Raw genomic sequence first — 26,486 nt, forward strand, 5'->3', positions numbered from 1 at the left:
CTATTAGTCGTAGTTTTCACACGTATTGTGATTTTTTAAATCTATATTTGTGTGTTGGTAGGCAAAAATAAATTGGGAGTATTGTATCAGAGGTAACTTTTCAGATGCCATTTAATTATGAGTACCCTGACTGATTACTGATTTTTCACAGGCAGTCATACTCTCTTCTTTAAATGGGCAAAATTGAAAACAGATAATTAATTGTTCTCTCAGAAGAAGGGTAGGGGGGAAGAGTGGTAGAGGAGAGTAAAAGGGATCAAATATATGGTGATAGAAGGAGAACTGATTCTGGGTGGTGAACACACAATGGGATTTATAGATGATGTAATACAGAATTGTACACCTGAAACCTATGTAACTTTACTAATCATTGTCACCCCAATAAACTTTAATTTAAAAAAAAAATGTTTGCTAGAGGTTTCTTGGAGGCATCAAGTTAAATCCAAATGATTTTGCTACTTCTGCACTGTGTTTGAATTCTTGATTCACTTTCATTTTGACAGTGGAAAAATAAACAAAATATTTTCCAAAGTGCTTGTGCCATTTTATATTCCCACTAGTAGTAATGGGGGAGTTCCAGTTCCTCCATATCCTTGCCAAATAAAAACACACTGTTGTCAGTCCCTTCCATTTTAGCCATTCTGGTGGCTTTATAGTGGTATTCATTGTAAAACATTTCCCTAATGACTAATTATTTTGAGTATCTTTTCATGTACTGACTTGCCATTCATATATCAACTAGTCAAGTGTAGTTTTTTTGTCTTATTGAGTTGTAAGTGTTCTTTATATATGTTGGATAGAATTCTTTTTTTAAAATTTATTGGGGTGACAATTGTTAGTAAAATTACATAGATTTCAGGTGTACAATTCTGTAATATATCATCTATAAATCCCATTGTGTGTTCACCACCCAGAGTCAGTTCTCCTTCCATCACCATATATTTGATCCCCCTGGATAGAATTCTTAAATGTATATTTTATAAATAATTTCACCCTGTCTGTAGCTTGTTTTTCATTATCCTGATAGTATCTCTTATACTACTAGCAAATGCTTTTAATTTTTTGTGAAATCCAGTTTGTCAATTTTTACTTTTATAGATCATGCTTTTGTTATCATATATAAGAAATCTTTGTCTAACACAAAATCATGAAGATTTTCTCCTATGTCTTTTTCTAAAAGTTTTATTCTTTTACATTTTATATTTAGATTGATAATCCATTTTGAGTTAATGGACTCAGTGGGTCTTTATATAAGGTGTGAAGTTCAAGTCGAGGTTCATTTTTTCTTTCTATGAATGGTTGAAAAAAACTATCCTTAACTCCATTTCATTGTTTTTGTGTCTTTGTCCAAAACAAATGGGCCATATTTATGTAGTTCTATTTTTGGAATGTCTATTGTGTTCCATTTATCTATGTGTCTATCTCTTTGTTAATACCACACTGTCTCAATTACAGTAGTTCATAGTAAATCTTAAAATTGGGTTGAGTCCTCCAATTTTATTCTTTTTCAGAATTCTTTAGACTATTCTAGTGTCTTTGAATTTCCATATACATTTTAAAACCAGCTCATCTGTCTGCAAATATCATGTTGGGATTTTTATTGCACTTTAGATCAATCCAAGGAAACTGACATCTTTACTACATTCACCTTCACTTTTGAAGGATAGTTTCTCTAAATATAGATTTTTTTTGGTTGACTGTTTCTTTCAGCATTGTTATTCTCCTGTCTTCTGTCTCCATTGTTTGTGGTAAGAAACTAACTGTTTCCCTGCATGTGATGAGTTATTTTTCTCTTGCTGTTTTCAAGATTTTCTTTTGGACTTTGAGCAGATTGACCGTGATGCATCTGGGTGAGATTTTCTTTGCATTTATCCTACTTAGAGATACTTGAGCATTTGGATCTACAGGCTAATGTTTTGTTTTGATATTAAATAAATGTAGGAAAGTTTTGGACATTATTTCTTCAACTATTTTTCCTGTCTCTTTCTCTTTCCACTCTCATTCTGGGATAGCCATTACATATTCATTGAAACATCTGGCTTTGTCCATAAGTACTTGAGGGTTCTGTTCATTTATCTTCAATTGTTTTTCTACCTGTTCTTAAGATTTGATATTTCTATTGATCTGTCTCCCACTTTACTGATTATTTCTCCTGTCATAATTAATCTGTTGCTGAATCCTTCTAGTGAATTTTTATTTCAACTCTAGAACTCACATTTGGTTCTTTTTTTATAGTTTTTATTCCTCCATCAAGAATCCCCCCTCTTTTTTAAAAACTATTTTTCTTTAATTCTTTTAACATAATTTGCTTTTACTTTAATTCCTTGAAAATATTTATAATAGCTGCTCTAATGATTTTGTCTTGTAAACCTAACATCTGGGCCCACTTAGAGTCAGTTTCTTTTGACAGCTTTGTTCCTAAGTATGGTTTCTACTTTCTGGTTTTTTCACATATGATTTCTTCTGCGGCTATAACAAATTATCACAAACTTAGTAGCTGAAAACAATACAAATTTATCTTACAGCTCTGTTGGTCAGAAGCGTAATACAAGTCTCACTAGGCTAAAAATCAAGGTGCCGTTAGGGCTACACTCCTTCCTGGATGGTTTGTGGGAGAACGTGTTTCCTTACCTTTCCCAGATTTTAGAGGCTTCTCACATTCCTTGGTTCATGGTTCCCTTCCTGATTCTTCAAAGCCAACAACATAAAATCTCTCTGACCTTGCTTCCGTCATCACATAACTTTCTCCTACCACAGCTGGAAATGGCTCTGCTTTTAAGGATTCAGGTGATTAGATTGGTCCCAACTGGATAATCCAGGTTGCTCTCCCCATCTCAAGGATTTTAACCTTCATCATATGTGCAAAGTTCTTTCTGCTGTGTCAGGTAGCATATTCATAGGCTCTGGAAATTAGGTTGTGGATTTCTTTGGGGGCCATTTTTCTCCCTACTACAGCATGTCTAATGATTTTTTTTTTATTGAAAACTGAACATTTATAATAATATATTAGCTCTGGATTCTGTTTTATTGTCTGAAGATTGTTGGGGGCTATTTTGTTGTGTGTTGTTTTTGTAACTTGCCTGGATGTAAACTGGAGTATGCAGTGCAGCTTATTAATAATATCTTTGCTCAGTTTTCTTTTTTTTCTTTTTCTTTTTCCTAACCCACCTTCCTAGAGTCTTCCCTATATCTGCATAGCTTCTGGTCAGCCTGTGATGTGGGCAGAGGTGTTGTTCCAACACCATGAACCGCTAAGGCTTCCAGCCTCCACTGTGTGTGGGAAGCTGTCTCCATTCAAAGTGGTAGCCAGTTCTCAAATCTCCCTCGGCTTTGGCATTTTGCCAGACTCTCTTGCATCTCCCTTATGTCCCTGCAATTTCCCAGTTTCCCAGGTGAGTTAGAGAGTTTGTCTCAGCTCTTCTATGGTTCATTCAGGTAGGGGTGTTATGGGGACAGGGCCAGGAGTGCAGTTTCCAGGCTCTCGGCCTCACGTGGAAAAGTGCTGGCTCAGGTAGTAAATGGCCATCAACTGTGATTGGATGGCCATCAGCTGTGGCTAGTTGGCCGTCAGCTGTAACCAGTGAGTCATTGGCCACTGGCTACCCTAGCAGCAAATGGGGGCTGGCAAGGGCAGAGTGTGGATTGTGGATTGCAGAGAGGCAGATGCCGCCAGTGAGACTATAGTGGTCTGATTCCCCTATCTGTGGTTCTGTGGGTGTTCCTTTTTAGCCCCACCATATCCTGTGTTCTTATGTGGGGAGCAGGACCAGAGACCCCGCCTGACACCCTGCATGACAGATGGTGTATGGGAACAGCACCAGGCAAGCTGGTTATAGACTCCTGCTTTACTTACCCTAAGCTCTGGCTGATTTTCAAGAATAAACACTTCTCAATTTGTTGTCTACCTTTGGTCAATTTCTCATGCCCTGAAGTGGCTGCTTTTGGCAATTGTGTCCAGTTTTATACTTCTGTTTTTCAGAGGAGACTTTCTGATCACTTCACATCATCATTACCAGTGTTTACTTGCATAAGGTTATTTTAGAATAAATTGAGCTAAAACAAATACAGTCCTTAGTGCCTGATAATGTAGCAAGGGCTCTATTTATTATAATTATCATTATTCTTGTTAGTTACAGAGACAGCTAGACTGTCCCATTTCCAATACATATTCATAGCTTTCCACTATAGAGTATTTTTTGTATGAGTTTCTCTCTCCAGCCTCTTACTTCTAAAAATTCCTTTACTATAGACCAGCTGTCAGCAAACTTTTTCTGTAAATATTTTATGCTTTGCAAAGCCATACAATCAACTAGTCAGTTCTGCTGATGTCGCGTGAAAGCGGCCATAGACACTGTGTAAGGAAGAGGTGTGGCTGTGTCGATCAAACTCGACGAAATCATGCTGCAGGTGCCATTAGGCCCTTGAGCCAGTTTGCCAACCCCTGCTTTAGACTCACTTTTCCACGATTCTGCGTGTAAGCAGTGCCAGCTACTCTTTCCTACCAGGCTACATTTTTCTTTGCAATATTTCATGGGTTTGGACAAATATATAATGACATGTATCCCTCATTATGGCATCAGAGTATTTTCACTGCCCTAAACATCCTCTGTGCTCCCTCTATTCATTCCGCCCCAACTCTCTAAACCCTGGCAGCCACGGGTCACTGTATTGTTTCCACTTTCTGCTTTTCCAGAATGTCTTATAGTCTGATGTAGCCTTTTCAGATTAGCTTTCTCCGTACCTTTTTATGGCTTGACAGCTCATCTCTTTTAAGCGCTGAATAATATCCTATTGTGTGGAGGTACCACAGTTTTATTTATCCATCACCTTCTGAAGAACATCTTGGTTACTTCCAAGTGTTGGCAATTGTAGATAAAGCTGCTTAAGTGTGCAGGTTGTTGTGTGGATCTTACCAAGGAGCACAGTTCCTGGATCCTATGGTTTAGTTTGTTCAGTATGTTTAGTTTTATGAGAAACCAACAAATGGCTTTCCAAAGTGACTGTACCATTTTGCATTCCCACCAGCAATGAATGAGCATGCTTGTTCCACATCCTCGCCAGCGTTTGGTTTTGTCAGTGTTCTGGATTTTGGCTATTTAATAGGTATGTAATGGTGTTTCAATGTTATTTTAATTTGCATTTCACGTGTGATGTGGAGCGCCTTTTCATGTGCTTATTGGCCACCTGCATATTTTCTTTGGTGAGGTGTCTGTTTGGGTCGTTAGCCCATTTTTAAAATTGGTTTATTTTATTTTTTTTTATTATTGAGGTTGAAGAGTTCTTTGTATATTTAGAATAACAATCCTTTACAGCTTTGTCTTTTGCAAATTCTTTCTCCCATTCTGTGGCTTATCTTCCCATTTTCTTGACATTGTCTTTTACAGAGCAGAAGTTTTTAATTTTCATGAAGTCCAGCTTATCAGTTATTTCTTTCATGGATCATGTCTTTGGTGTTGTATCTGAAAAGGTATCACCATACCCAAGATCATCTAGGTTTTCTCCTATGTTATCTTCTAAGAGTTTTATAGTTTGCATTTTACATTCAGGTCTGTGATCCATTTTCAGTTCATTGTTTTGAAGGGTATAAGATCTGTGTCTAGATTCATTTTTTTGCATGAGGATGTCCAGTTGTTCTAGAACCACTTGTTGAAAAAACTGCCTTTACTCCATTGTGTTGTCTTTGCTTCTTTGTCAAAGAACAGTTGACTATATTTACGTGGGTCTTTCAGAACTCTCTATTCTGTTCCATTGATGTATTTGTCTGTTCTTTCACCAGTACCACACTGTCTTGATGACTATAACTTTATGGTAAATCTTGAAGTAGGGTAGTGTCCGTCTTCCAACTTTGTTATTCTCCTTCAGTGTTCTGTTGGCTCTTTGGGGTCTTTTGACGCTCCACATAAACTCTAGGATCAATTTGTTGACATCCACAGAATAACTTGTTAGGCTTTTGATCGGTATTGCCTCGAATCTATAGATCAGGTTGGGAAGGGCTGACGTCTTGTCAATACTGAGTCTTCTTATCCACGGACATAGATATTTCTCTATTTGTTTAGTTCTTCTTTGAGTTCATTTATCAGAGTTTTATAGTTTTTCTTATAAAGATCTTACATATATCTTGTTAGATTTATACCTCAGTCTTTTTTTGGGAGGGGGGCTAATATCTCATTTGTTAACAGCTTGATTGAGATGTAATTCACATGCCATACAATTTACCCATTTAAAGTGTACAATTCATAGGGTTAGGGTTAAAAGAAAAAATAGATCAATAAATAAATAAAGTGTACAATTCAGTGGTGTTTTGTATATTTGAAGATATATTGACCACAGTCAATTTTTGCACATTTTCATCACCTCTAAAAGTAACCCTGAACCCTTCAGTTATCCATCCTGATTCTTTTTATTTTAATTTTAAAATTATTTATGTATTTATTGGGGAATATTGGGGAACAGTGTGTTTTCCCAGGACCCATCAGCTCCAAGTCAAGTCGTTGTTCTCAGTCAAGTTGTTGTTTTCAATCTAGTTGTGGAGGGCGCAGCTCACTGGCCCATGTGGGAATGGAACCGGCGACCTGGGTGTTACAAGCACTGCACTCTACCCAGCTGAGCCAACCGGCCGCCCCATCCTGATTCGTGAAAGTTAATTTGGAGGATGTGGAATACTAGACTAAGGATTATTTTTCCTAGGCATATGGAAGATATCGTTCTACTGGCTGGCTTCTGGCTTCCACTGCGACTGGCAGCCTCACTGTGACCCTTTGGAATGTAATCTGTCTCCTATAAATGGCAAGAAGGGAGGATTCCCTATTAGACCACATAATGTTGGGGCGACACCAGGTTTGCTTTTCTGCCCTCCCCCACCCCCAGCTCCAAAAAGCAGGGAAAACCAGAGTCTATAGAATACTGGCATATAGCAATTTTACCGTTCTACTTATTTCTCAGGGGCCCCTCTTCACTTAGATTTTGGCCTGACAATTCTTTACTGTCTTGCCAGTGCTTTATTACTTTTTAAAATATTTTATCTAGCATTCTACATTGTTTTCAGTAAGAGGATCGGTGTGGCTACCAAGCCTGCCATATTACCAGAAACAGCATGCAAATCAATTTTCGTGAATTTGAACTAACAGGCTCAAATAAATAAAACAATTTATTCAAATCAATTTTATAATTTCTGCTCACATGTTTCGTCCTGGAACATGATTCCCGAATGATGACTATCTGTGTATCAGATACTTAGGGGCTTTTTAGTGTACATCCAGAACTTCAGAAGTGTCTTTTATTACCCATGTAAGTGGATAAGTAGAACTTATGCCGGACAATTGCAACTTTTGTAATGGAAATCTCATTGCCATTTTTTTTGTCAAAGACATAATAACTGAGTTACAGTTATAGTATAATTCAGTCATGCTGGCTGGCCTTTTGGAAATCTTTCAAAATATTATTAAATATTTCACACCCTGACAAAAGAGTGCTGCAAGACGTGAGACTGGCAAAAGCACACAAAGGATGGCACTGTCACCGTAGGAGCAGTGAAAAGGAAGTTATGTGCAGACAATGGCGTATTGTCCTGCCTGCCTAGGAGATTCTGACCAGTTCTTACCACCGTGGTATAGGCAGGGCTAGCTGCATGGACAGGCCCGTGAGGTCCCCCTGCTGCCAGCCAAACTGCCAGTAGGCGAAGCAGGGCATGAGCAGCTCTGACAAGGGAGTGAGGAAATTCACGCACAAGTACAGCATTCAATGAAAGTAATTAAACACTTAATTTGAAAGTTACACGTATGATATGAGCAATGTCTTCTCAGTTCAGTTTTTAAAAAGAAAGATAAAAACCCAAGCTTTTAGGTTCAAAATGGAACCCTTAACTCTATCTGCAACATAGTCTTTTCTTAACAAGGCAAATCCTGGCCATTCATCCCATATCTTCTGTCTCTGCCAGACTTCTCTTTGTGTTGCTGTACATTCAACTTGCATTGGGTCTTTTGGCTGTTAGAAAATAACTATTTCGATGCCATTAGGCTATTTTTTTGTTAACTTTGCAACAAAATCAGGTGTCTTTTTTTGCCATTGTTTATCTTAATATGGATATAGTGGTGCATTGCAACTAATTACCATACATTCCGTAGCCCTGGAAAGTTAACGATACTCGTTTGTGTTTACATGTAGTTGTGTACACTTCCAAATGCTCCCCCATCTCTTTCCTTACCATCAGATTAATGGTGATATGAAGTGATCATGCAACTAAGACCCGGAAAAACCCGGAAAAATTAAGTAAGGTCTTAAACCCACATCACCCGACTTCGCCATTCTAATGTATCTACTATAAAAACTCTGCTTCTGAGCCTGAATCATGTGAACTTTAAAATAAACGGAAAGCTCTTCTGTTCTTATTATCCAATTTAGAGATTCTTTCTAACAATGGATCCTACACAAATAAACTAAAAAGTCTCAAACTTCTGAGAGTGAGAAAGTCCTGCCTTTGGCACGAAAGACGTATTTGGTGGAAATTAAAAGAAGTAGAAATGCATTCTGTGTATAATGAAATGATCTTGCTTACTCATTTTATGGGATAAAATAAACCCAAGACAAATCTCATTGCAATAAGATAAAATCTCACTGTAACATTGTAAAACCCTGTTGTAACATGTGGGGGCGCTATGGAGGCACTGTGAACGTGATTTTCTTACACTCATGTGGCAGGAGATGGTGTGGGGGGTGGCAGATCCATCTCTCTCAGTGAAGTGGGACCAATAACACATACGTAGACGAAGCAGGAGTTGAGGTTCAGTCTAGGCTGGAACCCAGGATCTTTTCCTTTTGGAAATAAGTGAGAATTCATCGCTCTGATCTTCCAGTCACCAAGAGAGCCTAGTAGTAGAGGCGATGGAGATGTTCAGCCCTACTTGGGGAACAGCACTTCTCCAGACTAAATGTATGAATTAAGTAAGGTCATGGTAAGAAATAGTTCTCCTTGATCTGAAGTGGTTTCTTAAGCAGTATGGTTTTTTCTTTCATTGGTTTTGTTTCCCAGAGTTAGCATCTCTTTTTTTAAAAAAATTAAGAACAACTAAAATGGATCATATTTAAAGAAGATCTGGTATTGGGGTGGCCGGTTAGCTCAGTTGGTTAGAGTGTAGTACTGATAACACCAAGGTAGCCGGTTTGATCCTCACATGGGCCACTGTGAGCTGCGTCCTCCTTTAAAAAAAAGTAATTAATTAATTTAAAAAGTAAAGAATATCTGGTATATATACACAATGGAATACTACTATTCAGCCATGAGAAAAGATGAAATTAGTGCCATTTGCGACAGCATGGATGGATCTTGAGATTATTATGCTAAGCGAAATAAGTCTGACAGAAAAAGTCGAGAACCATATGATTTCACTGATACGTGGGATATAAAACCGAAAACAACAAAGGAAAAAGAGAAACAAAGAAACAAAAACTCATGGACACAGACAATAGTTTAGTGGTTACCAGATGGTAAGGGGGATGGGGGTGGTAGAAGAGGGTAAACGGGGGTCAGATACATGGTGATGGAAGGAGAACTGACTCTGGGTGGTGAACACACAATGTGATATACAGATGACATATTACAGAATTGTACACTTGAAACCTATGTAACTTTACTAACCATTGTCACCCCAATAAACTTTAATTAAAAAAAAACCAAACAGTTTAACTTAAACAGACCCTAAGGAACATCAGCTGACTCTGCCTTTTCTTGCTTCTTTGTCCCAATTACCCCGGTGTATAATACTGATTTTCTACACTTGATTTAAGACCTAAGAGAAAGCTTCTTAATGTTGAATGTTAGCTTCCGCTACATCTGCTATTATTGTAACTATCAAGTGAATGACTGTCTGACATCTTGAAATAGGGAGGAAGACCATTGCATGCCGTACTTCATTGTGTGTATCATTTTATTTCTATGTAAGGCTTAGAATTCAGTAAAATGTTAAAATCTTCTGAAACTTAAAGCAGTTATCTATCGGAGTCCATAATTTCTGAAGGTGAAAATGTAAAACCCAGTGTCCTACTTTTATAATTATGAAAACTCTCAAACATACCCCAAAATAGAGAGAATAACATAAGGAACTTTCACATCCAGATTCAATAATTATCAAGATGTTACAACTTTTTTTTTGTATCTTAGCTTCCCCCTTCTTTTTCCTTTGTTGAATTCTTATTCTTTTTTTGCAGTTTTTCACATTTCTGAATCTGTTCCTTGCTATCTTTTCATTAATTTTGAAAGTTCTTAGCTAGTATGGCTCATATGTTGTTTCTGCCCCATTCTCTCCCTTCTCTCATTTGAAATTCTAGTTAACATATGTGAGCTCCATGTCCCTCTTTATTTTCCATTTCATTGTCTCTCCATGTTTTACAATTGATAATTCTTTTGCTATGCCTTCCAGTTCACGAATTCTTTCTTTGGCTGGGACAAATCTGATGTTAAACTATTGAATTCTTCATTTCAGTTTTCTATTTTTCAGTTCTAGAATTTTCTTTGGTTATTTTTTATATAATTTTTTATTTTCTGCTAAAATTCTTTTATTTAAGACTTAAACATACTTATTACAGTTATTTTAAAGTCTAGGTATGAGAACCTTGCTATTCGAATACCTGTAGGTATATGTCATTGTGTTTTTTTCTTGGTTTTCAGACACTCCTTGTCTTTTTGTGTGCCTACTTACAATTTTACTGAATGCAGGGCATCGGATAGAAAAATTGGAGAGACAATTTGAGGTTCAGGATGATATGTTCTTTTAGAGAAAACGTAGTTTTGCTTTTGGTAGTCAAGGTAGAAACAGATCACCTTAATCCAACCAGAGTTTGAGCTGATTCAGTCTCTATGAGGGCTGCTCTGTTTCTGGCTTACTTTTCCTAGACTGTAGCCTTCTGGGGGTCCAAAATGAAAGACAGGATGTTTACTAGGGCTCCTTCTCCTTTTCAAGCTCTGAACTCCAATCTCTACGATTGTCTCCATATCTTTGAGACTGCCAAAACCTCTGCTCAGATGTTTAGCCTATCTGCCTTTACTTTCAAATCAGCAAAGAGAAAAGTAGCAACAAATGTAAAGATCACCTTCTTGAGTATCTGTTCTTTCTGTGATCCTGACTCTTCAAGACCTCTTGGCCTCAGTGGTTCTTTGCTACCGTCAAACAGATTTTTAAAAATATGTTGTCTAACTCTTCTCATTCCTAGCAAGGAGTTTAGTCTGAAACAAGCTAATTCGCTATTGCTGGAAGGAGAAATTCTGCTGAAGAAATATCAATCAAATCTGAAACATTCCATCATTATATCCATGCATCCTTCAGTCTGTATCTCTGAAAAAATGTGGACACTTCTTTACATACATACCCCCAATGCATTTCATATTCAGATTTCCTAGGTTGTCTCAGAAATATCTTTTTGTAGTTGTTTTGTTTGAGTTAAGATGAACAAGGTCTACACGTTACATTTAGTTGTTGTATCTCTTAAGTCTCTTTCAACCTAGAGTGTTCTTCCCCACAATCATTTTCTTTTCATGTCATTGACCTTCTGAAGCTCCTTCATCAAAGCCCTATAAAACTTCCCATATTTTGGATTTAACTGGTTGCTTTTATTTGTTCCTCTATTGCTTTTTTTTTTGTAAAATGGAATTTAGCTTTATGGGTTTAATTAAATTCCATTTCCGCTACACCCTGCTCCCCTCTCCTTCCCCTTCTCCCCCTTCCCTCTCTCCATCTCCCCTGCCCCTCCTCCCTCTTCCCCTTTTCCCACCTGCCCCAAGGATGCTTTCTAGGTCATACAAATTATTTCCTGTTGTGTCAAATCAGGTAGCACATAATGTCTGATTGTCCCACTTTAGTGATGTTAAGATTGATCATTGGGTTCAGATGGTAACAACATAATTCATCCATTGTAAAATTCTCCATCATGCTTTGATCTACTGGTTTCATCTAGTGATACTTTTTTGCTGGATCAATTATTTCTTCAGGAGTTACAAAATGATGATTTTCTAATTCTATCCCCATTTCACATTTATCAGTTAAAATTCCTACACTGGAGTTGTTTGGTTACTATTTGGTTACGGTTTATACAGGCAAGTTAAGCTCCCCTTTTAAATTCAGTAATGTATTTTACATCAGTTCTAAAAAAAACAGTCCTGAACAATAAATGATTTTCCTAAGCTATAAAATGCCGCCAAAACTGCTTCCCATAATGAGGCAATGGGATTAATCATTGCATCGTGCAGGAAAACCTCAGCGAGACCAAGAGCACAGGTCCTGCCACTGGGTATTTTCTTCTCAACATCCTTTTAACTTGAAACTGTCCAGTTCCCTGACTCTCAGCTTCCTTGTAAAAGGTGGCAGCAAGATGGTGGTGCTTACAAGTCTGAGTGAAAGCTCGTATGTGAGCTGCTGCTTTTCTTTGCTTGTTTAAACACATTCTTTCCTATGCATTTATTTACCCCAGAAACACCAAAGGCAATTTTTGCACCCTAGCACTCTGGAGCATGTGGTTGCTAGCATTTGTACCTACGAAAGGAAAATTTGTCACACCCAAACAAGTTGAACGCCTTGTCAAATGCCTTTGTTATTACATAGTTTGCTTGCACTTTTTGTGGCAGCAGCGTTTCTATTTCTGAATCTTGGAGTCAACTCTGACGCTGCTGGACCACAGGAGGTTTCCATGTTCTGTGAACTGGATGACTTTTTTTTTTCCCACTTCTTTTCTGTTCTCATTACCGCCATGCTGCCTAGGTCTCTCTGCCCTAGGGTCTCTTTTCCAGTTTTCTTTGTTTCCCATCCTGATGAAATACTCGCAGCTCTCTTCTGCAGTTACCGGCTGCCTACAGCAGAAGTCTCAACTTCCTAGTTTCGCGCTTATGTCTCTGCTCAGCCTGGCCTCAAATGCATCCCTTCTCCACTCTCCTCCTCTGCCGGCCAGACCAGTGCACTCCCTGGCTTTTTGTATCCAGCTTCCTGTGCTGTCTGCAGAGGTGCCGGCCTTCCTATGTCCCAATGTTTGTCCCTTACCTCTTCCCTTCTGAGCCACCCCACGCTGTGCCACTCCAAGAAACCTCACTTATCACTGTGCTCTTGGCTGCTTCTGGAGCACCCATGTGTCATGGTCTGGAAGCTCTCACACTCCTGTCTGTCTTGTGATTTCATGTGCCTCACATCTGCAACTAGACGGTATCTAGCCAAGGGCAGGGACACACCTGGGACTTCGCTGAGTCCTCTCCAGCCCTGGGCCGGGAACCTGGCATCTCGTAGGTACACCCCCCCACCCCTTCTTCCTCACACTCCTGTTTTAGTCGTCGTGGTCCTCAGGGACCCCCCTCCCGGAGGCCTTCTCTGGTTCAGGTTCGCAGACTGGACTTGAGTTTTGTCAGCCATGTAGCTGAAGATCACTTGCAGGCCCTCCTTTCTCCTCATGACGGTCACACATGGTCACGTGGATGAAAGCCCCTGCCCTCAGTGGGGAGCTTCTCCCAGCAGGAGTGAGCATCTCCAGTTTTCCTTGGGGTGCTATTCCAGCAAGTAATCATGATTCATATTCCATATGTCAGCTGGAGGTCTCCGGGGACCTGCTCCCCTGCCGGGCTGTGAGAGTGCTCCGTAAATATTTGTGTGGACATCCCCCGTCACACACTTCCTCCTCACCTCTCCTTATTACACTCTGCCTCGTTTTGTAATCGCTTAAAGCCACCAGCACAGGGACCTGCCATGGCACAATTAGGCACCACCTTCTCTGCTGTCATAGAACCGAAGATCTTCTTTCCTTCTGCTAACTGACATGACAGACCTCCGCTTAGTGGAGTGATTACTAGTATAAAATTACTTTTTGGCCTTTGAATTTAATTATGCCACATTTATAGCAATAAAATAAAATCTCAAATCCAGGTGTGCTTTTCATAGAAAGTGTCCAGGGCAATTACCGGCTGATAATGGTGTCCTGTACTTAAGCCTTTTGTCTAGCGATCTTAAAATCTTTTCCACACAAGTAGATTATGATGCTCATTCTCTCTCGGCATACTGAGGCGATGGAGAGAAACCCAGGACCCAGGTGTCTCCTTTGTTTCCACTCCCCTCCCTTTTCAGTTCTTTAAAAAGAATGGCCAACCCTCTGTTGATTTAAATACCTCCTTCTCAAATACTGCTTTCCACTTTTTTAAGAGCATGAATGAAAAGTTTCCATATCACATTTCACAAGGGGGGAAGAGCTGAGGTTCAAGGAGAGAGAACGGTGTGTAGGTAAGTGCGTACTCAGCAGAGAACGTAGGCGTGTCTCCTGGTAGATCTACCACCTCTCTATCACACAGCGGAATGTAAATGTGGGTTCCACGAGTTCATAAATGAAAACCAGTCAGAAGAGTGCTTGGTCCACGGCACGCCCTACCTACGTCATGACGCTTAGGGCCATCTGACTGATATCCACGGGCAGACCCCTCTGCTCTCTGGCGCGAGCCGAGCCCTTACTTGTGCTAATGGAGTCCCTTCTTTCTCCCCACTCAGCCAAGCCTTCCCCAGTCCTTGGGAGCCAGTTGAAGTCCTATTTCTGTCCTCCAGGAAACCTTCACTGGTCCAACCAACCATCAGTCACCTCTCTCTCTATAACTCCTGTTGTATTTTCTTAATTGAGTGCAACACATTCGAATTAAGCATTACCACGTATGAAGGTAGGCCTCATTGGGGCTCTAACTCATGTTCTATGTTGTAATATTTTTAAATTGCTGTATGAATGTTTGTCGTGTGTCTAATGAAAGTATCGGGCCTTGAAGGAAATGTTCATATATATACAGTGTCGTGTGTCCCCAAGCTCCAGGAACGATCCCATTCATACAGCAGGAGCTCAGCAGGCTCTAAGAATAGCGGATGTGGGAGGGCAAAAGAGGCCAAACTATACACCGTTTGTTGAATCTAATATAATAATTTCTTGTTCCATCACATTGAAGTAATGCCAGGTCTGAAACATAGCCCTAAGTTTTCGTTCCATGGTCCACTATGCCACCCTGCTCTATTCTGTTATATGTGGGAAAGGTCACACATGTATCCAGTTCTTCCCACACGCAGGACATCACGGCAGACACAGACACAGACGGGCTGTCTGAATAAAAAGCTCTATAATTCAGTGATAAAATAAATACACAAGGGCCTGTAAAAAAGGTAAACTGTGAGAAACTCCACGGCTGAGATTCAAAGGGCTTTGCAGTTACAAGGAGGGTGTGGTGCTGTCTAGACGGGGAGCCATGAGAGCTTCCACTCATTTACTGAACACGTAGATGTGGAGAGGCCACCTTCTGTTCCAAGGCTGCCTGAGGTGCTGGAGCTCCGGAGGAGAGCTTGGAGTATAAGAGGAACACCTGGTTTTTTCCCCGTTGTCTGCCCCCCAAATATAAATGCAGAGGTCCGAACTTGGCTCTCTTCTTTAGTGCTCGTTAGAGATATTCCAGTCCAGTCTATTTGTCTTATTTTCCCTAATGCAAAGGCCTTCTGGGGGCAGGAGGTGATAATGCGTCTACTCCCTTCAGGACTGCACTCTCCCGGATAGCGGAGCTCATTTCCTCTCAGGAGCTCACTCACGGTCACAGCCAGCGTTTGCTCCCACTTTCATGATCTCCTGATGAGGTGCCGACTGCACGTGAGAGCTCCTGACACTGCCTGTGTTTGGTTTCTTCCAGGATCTTCTTCCCCGGAAGCCACCCCGTCAGAGGTGTGCAGGTCATGAAGGTTGGCAAATTGCAGTTGCATCAAGGCATGTTTCCCCAGGCGATGAAGAACTTGAGACTGGTGAGTGCCGCATCTCATGCCACTCTGCCTGGGACTCCTGTCTCTAGCTGTTACGAGGCCCCTTCCTTGTGATTTGTAGCAACTCTACACACACCTGTCTGCATGTGCGCATGCACACACACACGTGTATGCACACACACCTGCCCATAAATGTTTACAGCCGTCTCTGGAAAAAAACAACTGATTTGTGATGTTTGCCCACGTCTGTGGTGTAAATACGCCTGCCATGGTTGATTTTCAAGTGCTGATGTAAAATCACCCAGCTCCCAGAACTCCTGCCAGTGTCATCATCAGCTCTCACAGTGGACAGGTCCCCCTTCCCCGTGCCCCCCGCCCACTGCCCATGAGCACAGTGCGTATTCCCTGTTTGTAAGGCCAGGCCCTGGCGCCTTTGCAGCCTGCGCCCGCTGCAGCCCTCCAGCCGTCACACAGCTGCCTGTGTGCACTGGGCCCCTCCTCACGGCCCCGGACCTCCTGACTGCTCACACTAAGGTCTTTGCAAAGCTCTTTTTGCTGCCTTAGATGACCCCACCCCCACCCCCATCCCCTGGGCCTGGCAGAACTTTACTGGTCCTTTAAGGCCCAGCTCGAATATTGTTTTCTCCTTGTTCGCCTACCACTCTTTGTTCACTTTGCCACTAGCGCACTTATCACACAGTAAGGGGAATACCCGAAGCCCCCACCTCCCCCACCTTTTTGTAACCCGCTCAGCAGCGCCATGCAAGGTGCCTAGAACTTAGCAAGTATTCATTGTTGGAGGAAGGAGGAGGGATGAAGGGAGGGGAGTCAATACCGTGCTAGCAGTAAGTGCAGACAAACTAGATGGGAGAACTGGGTCAGTATTGAATACACCATTCAAGAGTGCCATTTATTAGTTGCCCTCTTCATGAGTCTCCTCTGCCCCTGGGGGCCCAGGGATCTCTTCCCACCCCGGCAGAGCTCCCTTTCACCCAAACTATGGCTTCCAAAAGAAGAGTTCACGTGCTCCTCTGGTCCGGGCTCTGGCTTTTTGTGCAGAGACCTGGTGGATAGGGTTTTATAGGGTGCACCTGACGCTTTAATGGGGTCTTCTGGGCCATGATGCCCTTGTCTGCAAAAAACCTACAGTGGAGAGATCTGGGTCTTGTATCAGAATCTCTCAAGGGGTGTCCAGAGGCCAGCTGGTCCCATAACATGTGTATTTACCCGTATTTAGATGAGAAAAATGACAAATGCCTAAGGGGTTCTTAAAAATGAGATTCCCTAATGCTAGTTTTTGTTGACTGCTAGCCATGTTGCCTTTTCCTGATCTCCAACTGAAATCAGCTACAGGCAACAGGAAGAACAGTAGGATCCCAGAAGGCAGACGACTCGGTTGTTCTTTTCACCTTGTCTGACATCTTTACCCTGATGGGAGAACACCTAGCCTTCTCTTCCAGTCTCAAGTAAAACTTTCCTTTCTTGTTGGGCAAATAGTTGTCAGCAAGTCAAATAAGATAGGCAGAAAATACTTACTGAGGGTCTCCTGTTGAAAGTTTTGATGGAAAAATAATATGGAGGAAATCTCCCAAGTATATGATGTACCCAACCCAAGGCCATCTGCCAATAGGTGTTTCAGAAGTGATCAGATTAATCCTTTGTGATTATATGGGACTGGAAAGTATATTACTACTCATCCATACATGACCTGATCTGGTCCTCATGCAGATGACAGTTTATGAGGTCATAGGCCAGGCATTTTCATTTCTATTTGAAAATTAAAGAAGCTAAGGGCTTGGTAACATTCAAGAGTTTGTCTAAAGTTAAACCAAGGCCGAGCCAGGTTTAGTTTGTTCCTTTTCATTTAGCACATCTCGATAAAATGCTTTTATTAATCTGAATAAGACTCAGTGTTATCCTTATAATTCAGTGGGGGAGACAGATGTGCACAAGTCTTTAAATCCAGGCTGGAATCCAAGGCTCTGTTCTTTTCCTCTAGACTGGCCCAGTTAAATATGAGGCTCTCTCGTAAGACTCAGTGTGCAGAAATCCCTTCAGATCTCCTGAGCTCTTGATGCCAACTCAGAGGAGAATGTGGGAGCAAAATCAGAAGAGATGTGGCTCTCTTCCATTCTTCATGTGAGCCTTTATTATTGTCATTGCACACAGAACCCTTGAAGGAAGCATCTAATACCCTCAGCTGCAAAGACAAGCCCGAAAGAACCCAGACAGACATCTAGATATGCATTACGGGATAACATGGGTGGGGCAGATGGTGCTCGCCATCACCAGCTCTTCTCATGACACTCTTAGTGCCCTTTTACATGCCTGCTGCTCAGTTCCATTCTGACTTCCTCACGTCCTTCTTGTCACGTTGTCTCACCTCCGCCAGAAGCTTCCGTTGGCAATCGTCTTAGCGTCTTTTGCTTTTGGTACCATAGATAAGCCTGAACGTGGACACTGATAGTTGCCAAATGAGAAATCTTGGAGCGGCATCAGAAAGTCTTCCATGAGGACTGACGTTAAGACATGGCCTTACCCCAAACTTCCTGTTTGGCTCTGGAAGAGTCCCTGAGTCTCTTGCTGGGTTCTGATGATCAGCCAAAATGCAAATGTGCATTCCTGGCAATGGTACGCAGTAGAAAAAGCACTCGGATTTAGAAGCAGTAGATTCAGATTCCATTTCCACCACTTACTAGTTTTGTGATTTGATGCAAGTTGAATATAATTTCCTTATTTTTAAAATGAGGATGATACCTACCCAATAGAGTTGTTTTGAGAAGTAAACGAGGTCATATGTGAGAGTATGTTTTGCCAAGTCCTAAGCCTTTTGACAAAGGGTTATTATTTTATAGGAACTTATGTTCTGACAACTCCCAAACTAACTGGTCCCTTTAACACTGTGTTTGTAGTTTGGGTTTATACGGTAGTTCCCCTTTTGAACAATTATGTTATGTAACCGCTTCCTAGCAGTTCACATGGGTATGTTCTGTTTCCCCAAGGTGACTGGGAATTCCTCAAGGGAACTTGACTTATGTACCTTGTGTAGCTCCTGGTGCCATCTAGCATAGACACACATGTGCCAAATGCAGCAAATTCTGTCAAATCCATACTTGAATGAATGGATTTTTTTAACGAATAGAGGACTTTAAAAGTCCCACCCCGGCCCTGCTTTTTCAGCTGTCTTTGGTTAATGAGCCAGATCGTCTCAGGACCTTTGGTGACCATTTGCTGGCCTCCCTGGGGGATCCCCAGGGAGGCCAGCACACATTCATCTCTTCATAAATTCATATGACTTCTAAGTCTAGAAGCAGATCAGTTTTGGGTTCTGCAGAAAGCCTTTCTTCCCGAGCTTTCTCAGAGCTCTGGTAACCCAGAGAGGGGAGAGGGAAAATATACTCTTTGCCTTTTGAAATTAATATTCTCTTTAGACTGGCACCCCCTCGATATCTTTCTTGTCTTAGAAACTCTGGAAATAATGGGATGAAATAGCTTGAATCAGGATTTCAAAGGCTGAGTGTGGAACAGAAATCCGAAAAACTTCAGAATCAGAAATCTGTTGCAGATTCAATTAGGCCCCAGCCTCCTCCAGGAAAGGAATCCACTTAGCTCCACTCTGATTTGGTTTAGGCTTCCATCTCCACTTGGCTCAGCTGAAATTCTCGTGATTGCTGCCACAGAATTGTCCTGAGGTTTGTTCACAGCACTTCCCACCTGCTTTGTCCTGTCTTTAATCGATTTTCATTTCTTTCCATTTATTTCTTGGAAGAATTTTATTAGCCACTAATTTGACTTCTTGGACCTCAAGGGGAACTGTCCTTATCAGGGCTATCTTGTCAGTGAGCGGGTTTCTTTTCTGTGAACGCCCTCACCCTGGGCCCAACTAGTAGCTTTGTTAGCAGTGCTTTATTAGCTGAAGTCAGGTTGGAAAACGTCAGACTTCTTTCCCTTCAATAACCATTTTTTATTAAGATGTAAGTTTCTTACATTGCACTATAATATTATTTCCCTTCTCATTGCTTTTGTTGAAGCATTTTACACGTTGAGGACCTTTTTATCTTTTCTGGGCCTGAACAGAAAATGCAGGCCACACATCCCGGACAGTACTCCTTATTCCTGCAGTTATTAGCTAATCTAGCACATCCAGGGAAAGCTCAAAGCACAACCACACTCTGGAAATAATGGGATGAAATAACTAGAGTCAGGATTCAAGCCTCTATCTACTCCAGCCTACACCCCGATTTCCAGCCTCCCCCCAAATGGCTGGTGTGGAGCATGCCATTCTGTTGTTCCCATTTCTTAATCTGTTACGGTGATTCTTAGCCTCTTTGGTCATGTTCTGTTTAGGCATCTGATGAGAACCACTGACTCACCAAATGAAAATGCTCAAGCACTCAACATTTTGTATTTTCGGTGGGGAAGGGGACTTTGGGGACCACCTGAAGCTTCTCCAAGGACTCTCAAGTGCCCACTGCCCCTGGGTTAAAAAGCTCTCCACTTGGTGTATAACATCACACCTTAGTATGGGGCAGGTGGGAGGGAGAAAAGGAGGCGGGAAAGCGGGCACGCTGAAGTGAAGTGCCGTAACCGTCCATAATGCCTTCGAAGAGTTGTTTGGCAGTCCCTGGCTCTGATACTTAGGAATGTTCCCCACTAACCCCCAAATAGAGAATATTAGTTTCAAGAGTATGTTTCTGAAGTGAAAAAAGGAGAAGATAATTAAGGGAATGGTCAGTAAAATGAAAATGTAGTGATTAAGTTACATTAAAAGAAATAAGCAGAAATTTACCCACCAATAAGTGTAAGCCCCGCAGTAAGAAGGAGACAAGTGGGAACCTGGATTTACACCTCCATCTGGCAGTGACAGGTGTCAACCCCCATTCTTCTGCTGGAGCAATGTCAGAGTAAGGTTTAAATAAAATTCAGAATCTCAACAGGATACTCAGAATGTTCAGGTTTCAACTGAAAATCCCTGATCGTACCATGAAGCAGGAAGATCTCAATTTTCTTGAAAAAAAAAGAAAGACGATACATGCCAACTCCAAGATAACAGAGATTTTAGAAAAAGACTTTAAAGTAGCCATCATAAAAATACTTCAATGAACAATTACAAACACCCTCAAAACAAATGAAAAAAATCAAAAGTCTTAGCAAAGAAATGGAAGATACAAAGGAGAAGAAAATAGAAATTTAAGAACTGATAAATACAATTACCAACAAAAACAGATTTGGGCTTAACAACAGAATGGAGAAGACAGAGGAATGATTAATGAACATGAAGATAGAACAATAGAAGCTACCTAATCTGAAAAACAGAGAAAATGACTTTTAAAAAAAAGGCAAAATTGAACAGAGCCTCAGGGGCCTATGAGACCCATAACAAAAGATATAACATTGGAGTCCCAGAAGAAGAAGAGAGAGGATGGAATGGGAAGAATAATGGTGGAGGCATCCAAATTGGAAAGTATTGGAAGTAAAATGATTTCTGTTCACAGATAATATAATTTTATATGTTGAAACCCCTAAAGATTCCACACAAAACAAATAAACAAAAAAACCTGTTAAAACTAATAAATCCAGCAAAGTAGCAGGATACAAAATCAACATGCGAAAGTCCGATGCGTTTCTATATACTGACAGTGAACAATCAAAAAGCAAATTAAGGAAACAGTTCCATTTACAATAGCATCTAACAAATAAAATACCTAGGAATTAACCAAGGAGATGAAAGACTTATACACTGAAAACTATAAAACGTTGATGAAAAATTAAAGAAGACATAAATAGAATAACATCCAGGTTCATGATTAGAAGGCTTAATATTGTTAAGCTGTTAATACTACCCAAAGCAGTCTACAGATTGAGTACAATCTCTATCAAAATCCCAAGGATTGTTTTTCAGAAATAGAAAAATCCATACTAAAATTTGTATGAAACCTCCAGGGACTCCAATAGCCAAAACAATCTTGAAAAAGAAGAAAAAAGTTGGAAGACTCACAATTCTTAATTTCAAAATTTACTACACAGTTACAGTAATCCAAACAGTATGGTAGTAGCATAAAGAAGGCCAGATAGACCAATGGAATCAAATAGAGAGCCCAGAAATAAATCTCACACACATGATGAAATGCTTTTGACTAGGGTACCAAGGCCATTCAGTGGGGAAATGACAGTCTCTTCAACAAATGGTGTTGGGAAAACTGGATATCCAAATGCAAAGGAATGAAGTTGGATCTTTACCTAACATCATATTTAAAAAGTAACTCAAGATAGATCAAAGACCTAAGTATGAGCTAAAACTATACAACTCAAAGAAGAAAACTTACAGCAAAAGCTTCATGACATTGGATTTGGCAATTTCTTGGCTATGTCACCAAGGCACAGGCAACAAGAACAAAAAATAGACAAGATGGACTTCATTAAAATAAAAACTTTTGTGCATCAATGGACCTATCAACAATAAAAAGTCAACCCACACAGGATGGGACAAAATGTTTGCAGATCATGTATCTGATAAGGGATTAATATCCAAAATATACAGAGAACTCCTAAAACTCAACAACAAAAACAAACAAATTCAAAAGTGGGCGAAGGACTTGAATAAACATTTCTCCAAAAAAGATATACAAATGTCCAAAAAGCACATGAAAAGATGCTTAACAGCACTAATCATTGAGGAAATGCAAATCAAAACAATAAGATGGCACTTCTCATCTATTAGAATGGCTATTATCCAAAAAAAGGGTAGGGGGGGAGAGATGGAGACGAAAAACAGAAAACAGCAAGTGTTAGTGTGGATGTGGACAAACTGGAAACCTGTACGTTATCAGTAGAAATGCAAAATTGTGCAGCTACTGTGGAAAATAGTATGGTAGTTCCTCAAAAAAAAAAAAAAGAAAAGAAAAAAACAGAATTGCCATTTGATGCAGCAATTCCACTTCTGCTCACATCCCTGCTTTCAATACACAAAGGTATTGAAAGCAGGGACTTGAGCAGGTATTTGTACACCAGTGTTCACAGCAGTGTTATTTACAATTGCCAAAAGGTAGAAACAATTCAAATGTCCATGGATGGATGAATAGATAAACAAAATGTGGGAGATATATCTGTATGTCTATATTTATATCTCTCTATCTCTATATGTCTATAATATATATATATATATATATATATATATATATATATATATATACACACATGAATATTATTCGGCCTTAAAAAGAAAAATGCTTATACATGCTACAACATGGATGAACATATGCGAAGTGAAATAAGCCAGACACAAAAGGACAAATATTGTATGATTCCACTTATATGAGGGATCTAGAGAAGTTGAAAATGTAGAGACGGAAAGTGGCATGGTGGTTATCAGGTTTGGAGGGAGCGGGGTAAGAGCAGTTATTGTTCAGTAGATACAGTTTCAGTGTGAGATGATGCAAAAGTTCTGGAAATGGACGGTGGTGATGCCTGCACAACAACACGAATGTACTTAATGTGACTGAACTGTACACTTCAAAATGATTAAAATGGTAAATTTCATGATCTTATGTATATTTTATTACAAAAAAACATTTTTATAAAAGAAATAATAGTAGAAAACTTCTAGAATTCGGCAAAAGACATACACTGAAAATTCAAATACATTGAGTGAAGCCTAAACAGGAAAAATCCAAAGACTCCACACTGAGATGCATCATACTCAAACTTCGGAAAACTAAAGACAAGGAGAATACCTTAAAAGTGGGGGTGGGGAGAAGTTTCCTTGCCTATAGGGAAAAACGGAATTAAATTACAGTGATTTTTCTCATTAGAAACCATGGAGGCCAGACAAAAATGACACATTTTTCAAGGACTACGAGAAAAAAACTGTTAACCCAAAAACCTATATTCAGCAAAAATATACTTCAGTACTGAAGGGGAAGTCAGGACATCTCAGATGAAAGTAAATTAAGCAAACTTGTCACTACAGACCTCTTCTAAAAGGATGGCTAAAAGAATTCTCTAAACAGAAAAGAAATGATTTAAAAAAAAAAAAAAAGGAATCTTGGAACATCAGGAAGGAAGAAAGAACATGGTAAACGAAAATATGGGCAAGTAAAATACTTTCTTCTCCTCTTGAGTTTTCTAGATTATGTTTGACAATTGAAGCAAAACTTATAACACTCTCTGACGTTGCTCTAAACATATAGAGGGGAAATATTTAGGACAATTATATTCCAAATAAAGGAGGGTAAAAGACATAAAGGGAAGTAGGTTTCTTGAACTAGTAAAATGACAACACCACTAGAGTGTGACAAGTTATGTATATATAATGTAACACCTAGAGCAACCACTAAAAAAGTTCTACAAAGGGCTACACTCAAAAACACTACAGGATGAAATTCTTAAAAAAAAAAAAATTTAAGTAACCCACAGGAAATGCAAGAAAAAGAAAATAAAAACAACATTAAAAAAATAAACAGAGAACAAAAATACAATGACAAACTTAAACCCTAATATATTAATAACTACATTAATTATGTAAGTGGTCTATATACAAAAGTAAATTGTCTAATCAATTAAATGAAAGAGATTAATAGAATAGATTTTTTTAAATGACCCAACTATATGCCAACTACAAGAAAGCCACTTAAAATAGAATGATGTAGGCAGGTTGAAAGTAAAAGGATGAAAAAAGGTATATCCTGAAAACACAATCGAAAGCTGGAGTGGCTATGCTAATGTCAGGTAAAGTAGACCTAAGCGCAAAGATACAACTGTAGCTGAGGACATCACCACCCCTCTGTCAGCAACTGACAGAACAACTAGACAGAAAAGCAACAAGGATACAGAAGAATGTAACAACCCCATCAACCAACAGAATCTAACTGACATTTATAAAACACTCCACCCAACAATAGCAGAATACATATTCAAGTACCCACAGAACATACACCAAAATAAGCCACATTCTGGGCCGTAAAGCAAGACTGAATAAATGTAAGAGGATTCAGGTTATACAAGGTAAATTTTCTGACCACAGTGGAATTAAATTACAAATCAATAACAATAGTTTGAAACAAAACCAAATGGACACCTCCCAGTTCTGTGTCAGGGACTTGGTTTGGCCCTAGAATTTATTGAGTCCAATCTCATTATTCAGCTGAGGAAGGTGAGGCTCAGGGAGGAGACATACGTTCTTCAGGGCCTCTTAGGTACTCAGTAAATATTCATTGGATTGATTAGTTAAACATAGCAACACAACAGCCACTCTTTCACGAGAATAGCTGCTACCACTGGAAGAAGACACATGCCTGAGCTCACTGCATCTGTAACCCCTTCAGAAGTCCCCTGGGCTGCTCTGGGCCCTCCCACCTCTGGACATCCCAGCACCTTACATCTCCCTTTGTCATATACTGTCCTGGTGGTGCCAGAGCTCTTCCCCAAATAAGGCTGAGTCTTACGGGTTATAGCTGCTTAGATAATATTTCATGAATGAGTAGAGAGTTTTCTTGAAGGACATTTTGCCTTTCAGGACGACAGGTTATTCCAGCATATCCTACTCTGAGAATTATTTATTCAAGGTGTAGAGCAGAGCGAGGTCAGCCGGGGTGCTGCATTCAGAGGTTGCCATCAAAGGCTGTGGAATCTTCTGCTACCCACTGGGAAGGGCTTGTTGGGGCTCTGGGGCTGCTTAACGAACGTGTTGGCTTCTTACATTTCCTTTTTTGGATGCCCCCACCCGCCTCCCCAACCCCTCCTCCACTCCGCTTTCATCCTGAGATAGGCAGAATGAGGAAGCTTGTTTGCTTTTTCCCTCCTGCGATCTGATTCCAGAGGGTCTCATCAGGCACACATTTCTTTTCCTTTTGACTTTATATCCATATTTAAATCATGCTTGGGGAAGTCATTTATTGGATCGCCTCAGGCTCGTGGTAGAGTATATGAGATCCTTGATAAGCTTAATATATTTATATTAAAAATTAATAAGAAAGCTATATTGTTTGCAACTTTAAATCACTGTTTGATTTAATTCATTTTATTTAATATACAACCACAATTCTAAAATTTAAAAAAAAAAAAAGATGTGATGAGATTGAAATCAGTTCTGGGACCCTGTCTTGATTCCTGAGTGAACCATGCCTTTCATGCGGCAGACAATCTGTGTTGCCATTTCTCGTGTGACATTTAGCGTCAGTCGCGGGTGCCGCCACCCCCTCAGAGGCGTCAAATGAGTCCTCTGTGGAAGATTATGTGCAGGCTCTTTTTAAATGCTACCATTAAAAAAATAAAATTTAATGGAAAGAGATAAGCTTTTCCCAGCACACGCCGGCTCCGATTTTATATTTCCTTAATCTGTTTTATATACTGCTGCAGGAAATTAAACCAAAATTGTCCTCTCTGACGTGTGCACATGCGGCCGTTGGGAGGGGCTGAGAGAAGGGAGACAGAGCTCGGGAACAGTTGCTCTGGTTTGTCAGAAATTTATTGTAAATCTCTTTATTGGGGAGGGATGAGTGGGGGAGCCTTCCTCATCTTCCCACTGGAGTGAAGAGCCGTGGCCGCCATGGAAAGACAGCCTGGGCCCAGGATCACATACGGCTCTCTTCTTACATCACTGAGAACAGTGGCCCCAGTGACATCCAGGACAAGGACCAAATGTCCTCCATCACCTGCTCTGAGTTTCAGCTTACCGTCTCGTCACTGTGACCTATCACTCACACTCACCCATAAGACAATCACCGATGTATTTTGCACATTACTGAATCC

General features: G+C 40.2%; 1 protein-coding gene across 1 annotated transcript in view; it reads left to right on the top strand.

Annotated features, from left to right (window-relative positions):
* Positions 1–26,486, top strand: part of SMYD3 (SET and MYND domain containing 3) — a 556,176-nt gene that overhangs the window by 525,335 nt on the left and 4,355 nt on the right. Inside the window, exon 11 of the mRNA XM_081039479.1 lies at positions 15,671–15,779. Coding sequence (XP_080895605.1) covers positions 15,671–15,779 — 109 coding nt within the window. The remainder of the gene's footprint in view (positions 1–15,670; positions 15,780–26,486) is intronic.

Source organism: Rhinolophus hipposideros, assembly GCF_964194185.1.
Source record: "Rhinolophus hipposideros genome assembly, chromosome: 26".
NCBI classification, from domain to species: Eukaryota; Metazoa; Chordata; class Mammalia; order Chiroptera; family Rhinolophidae; genus Rhinolophus; species Rhinolophus hipposideros.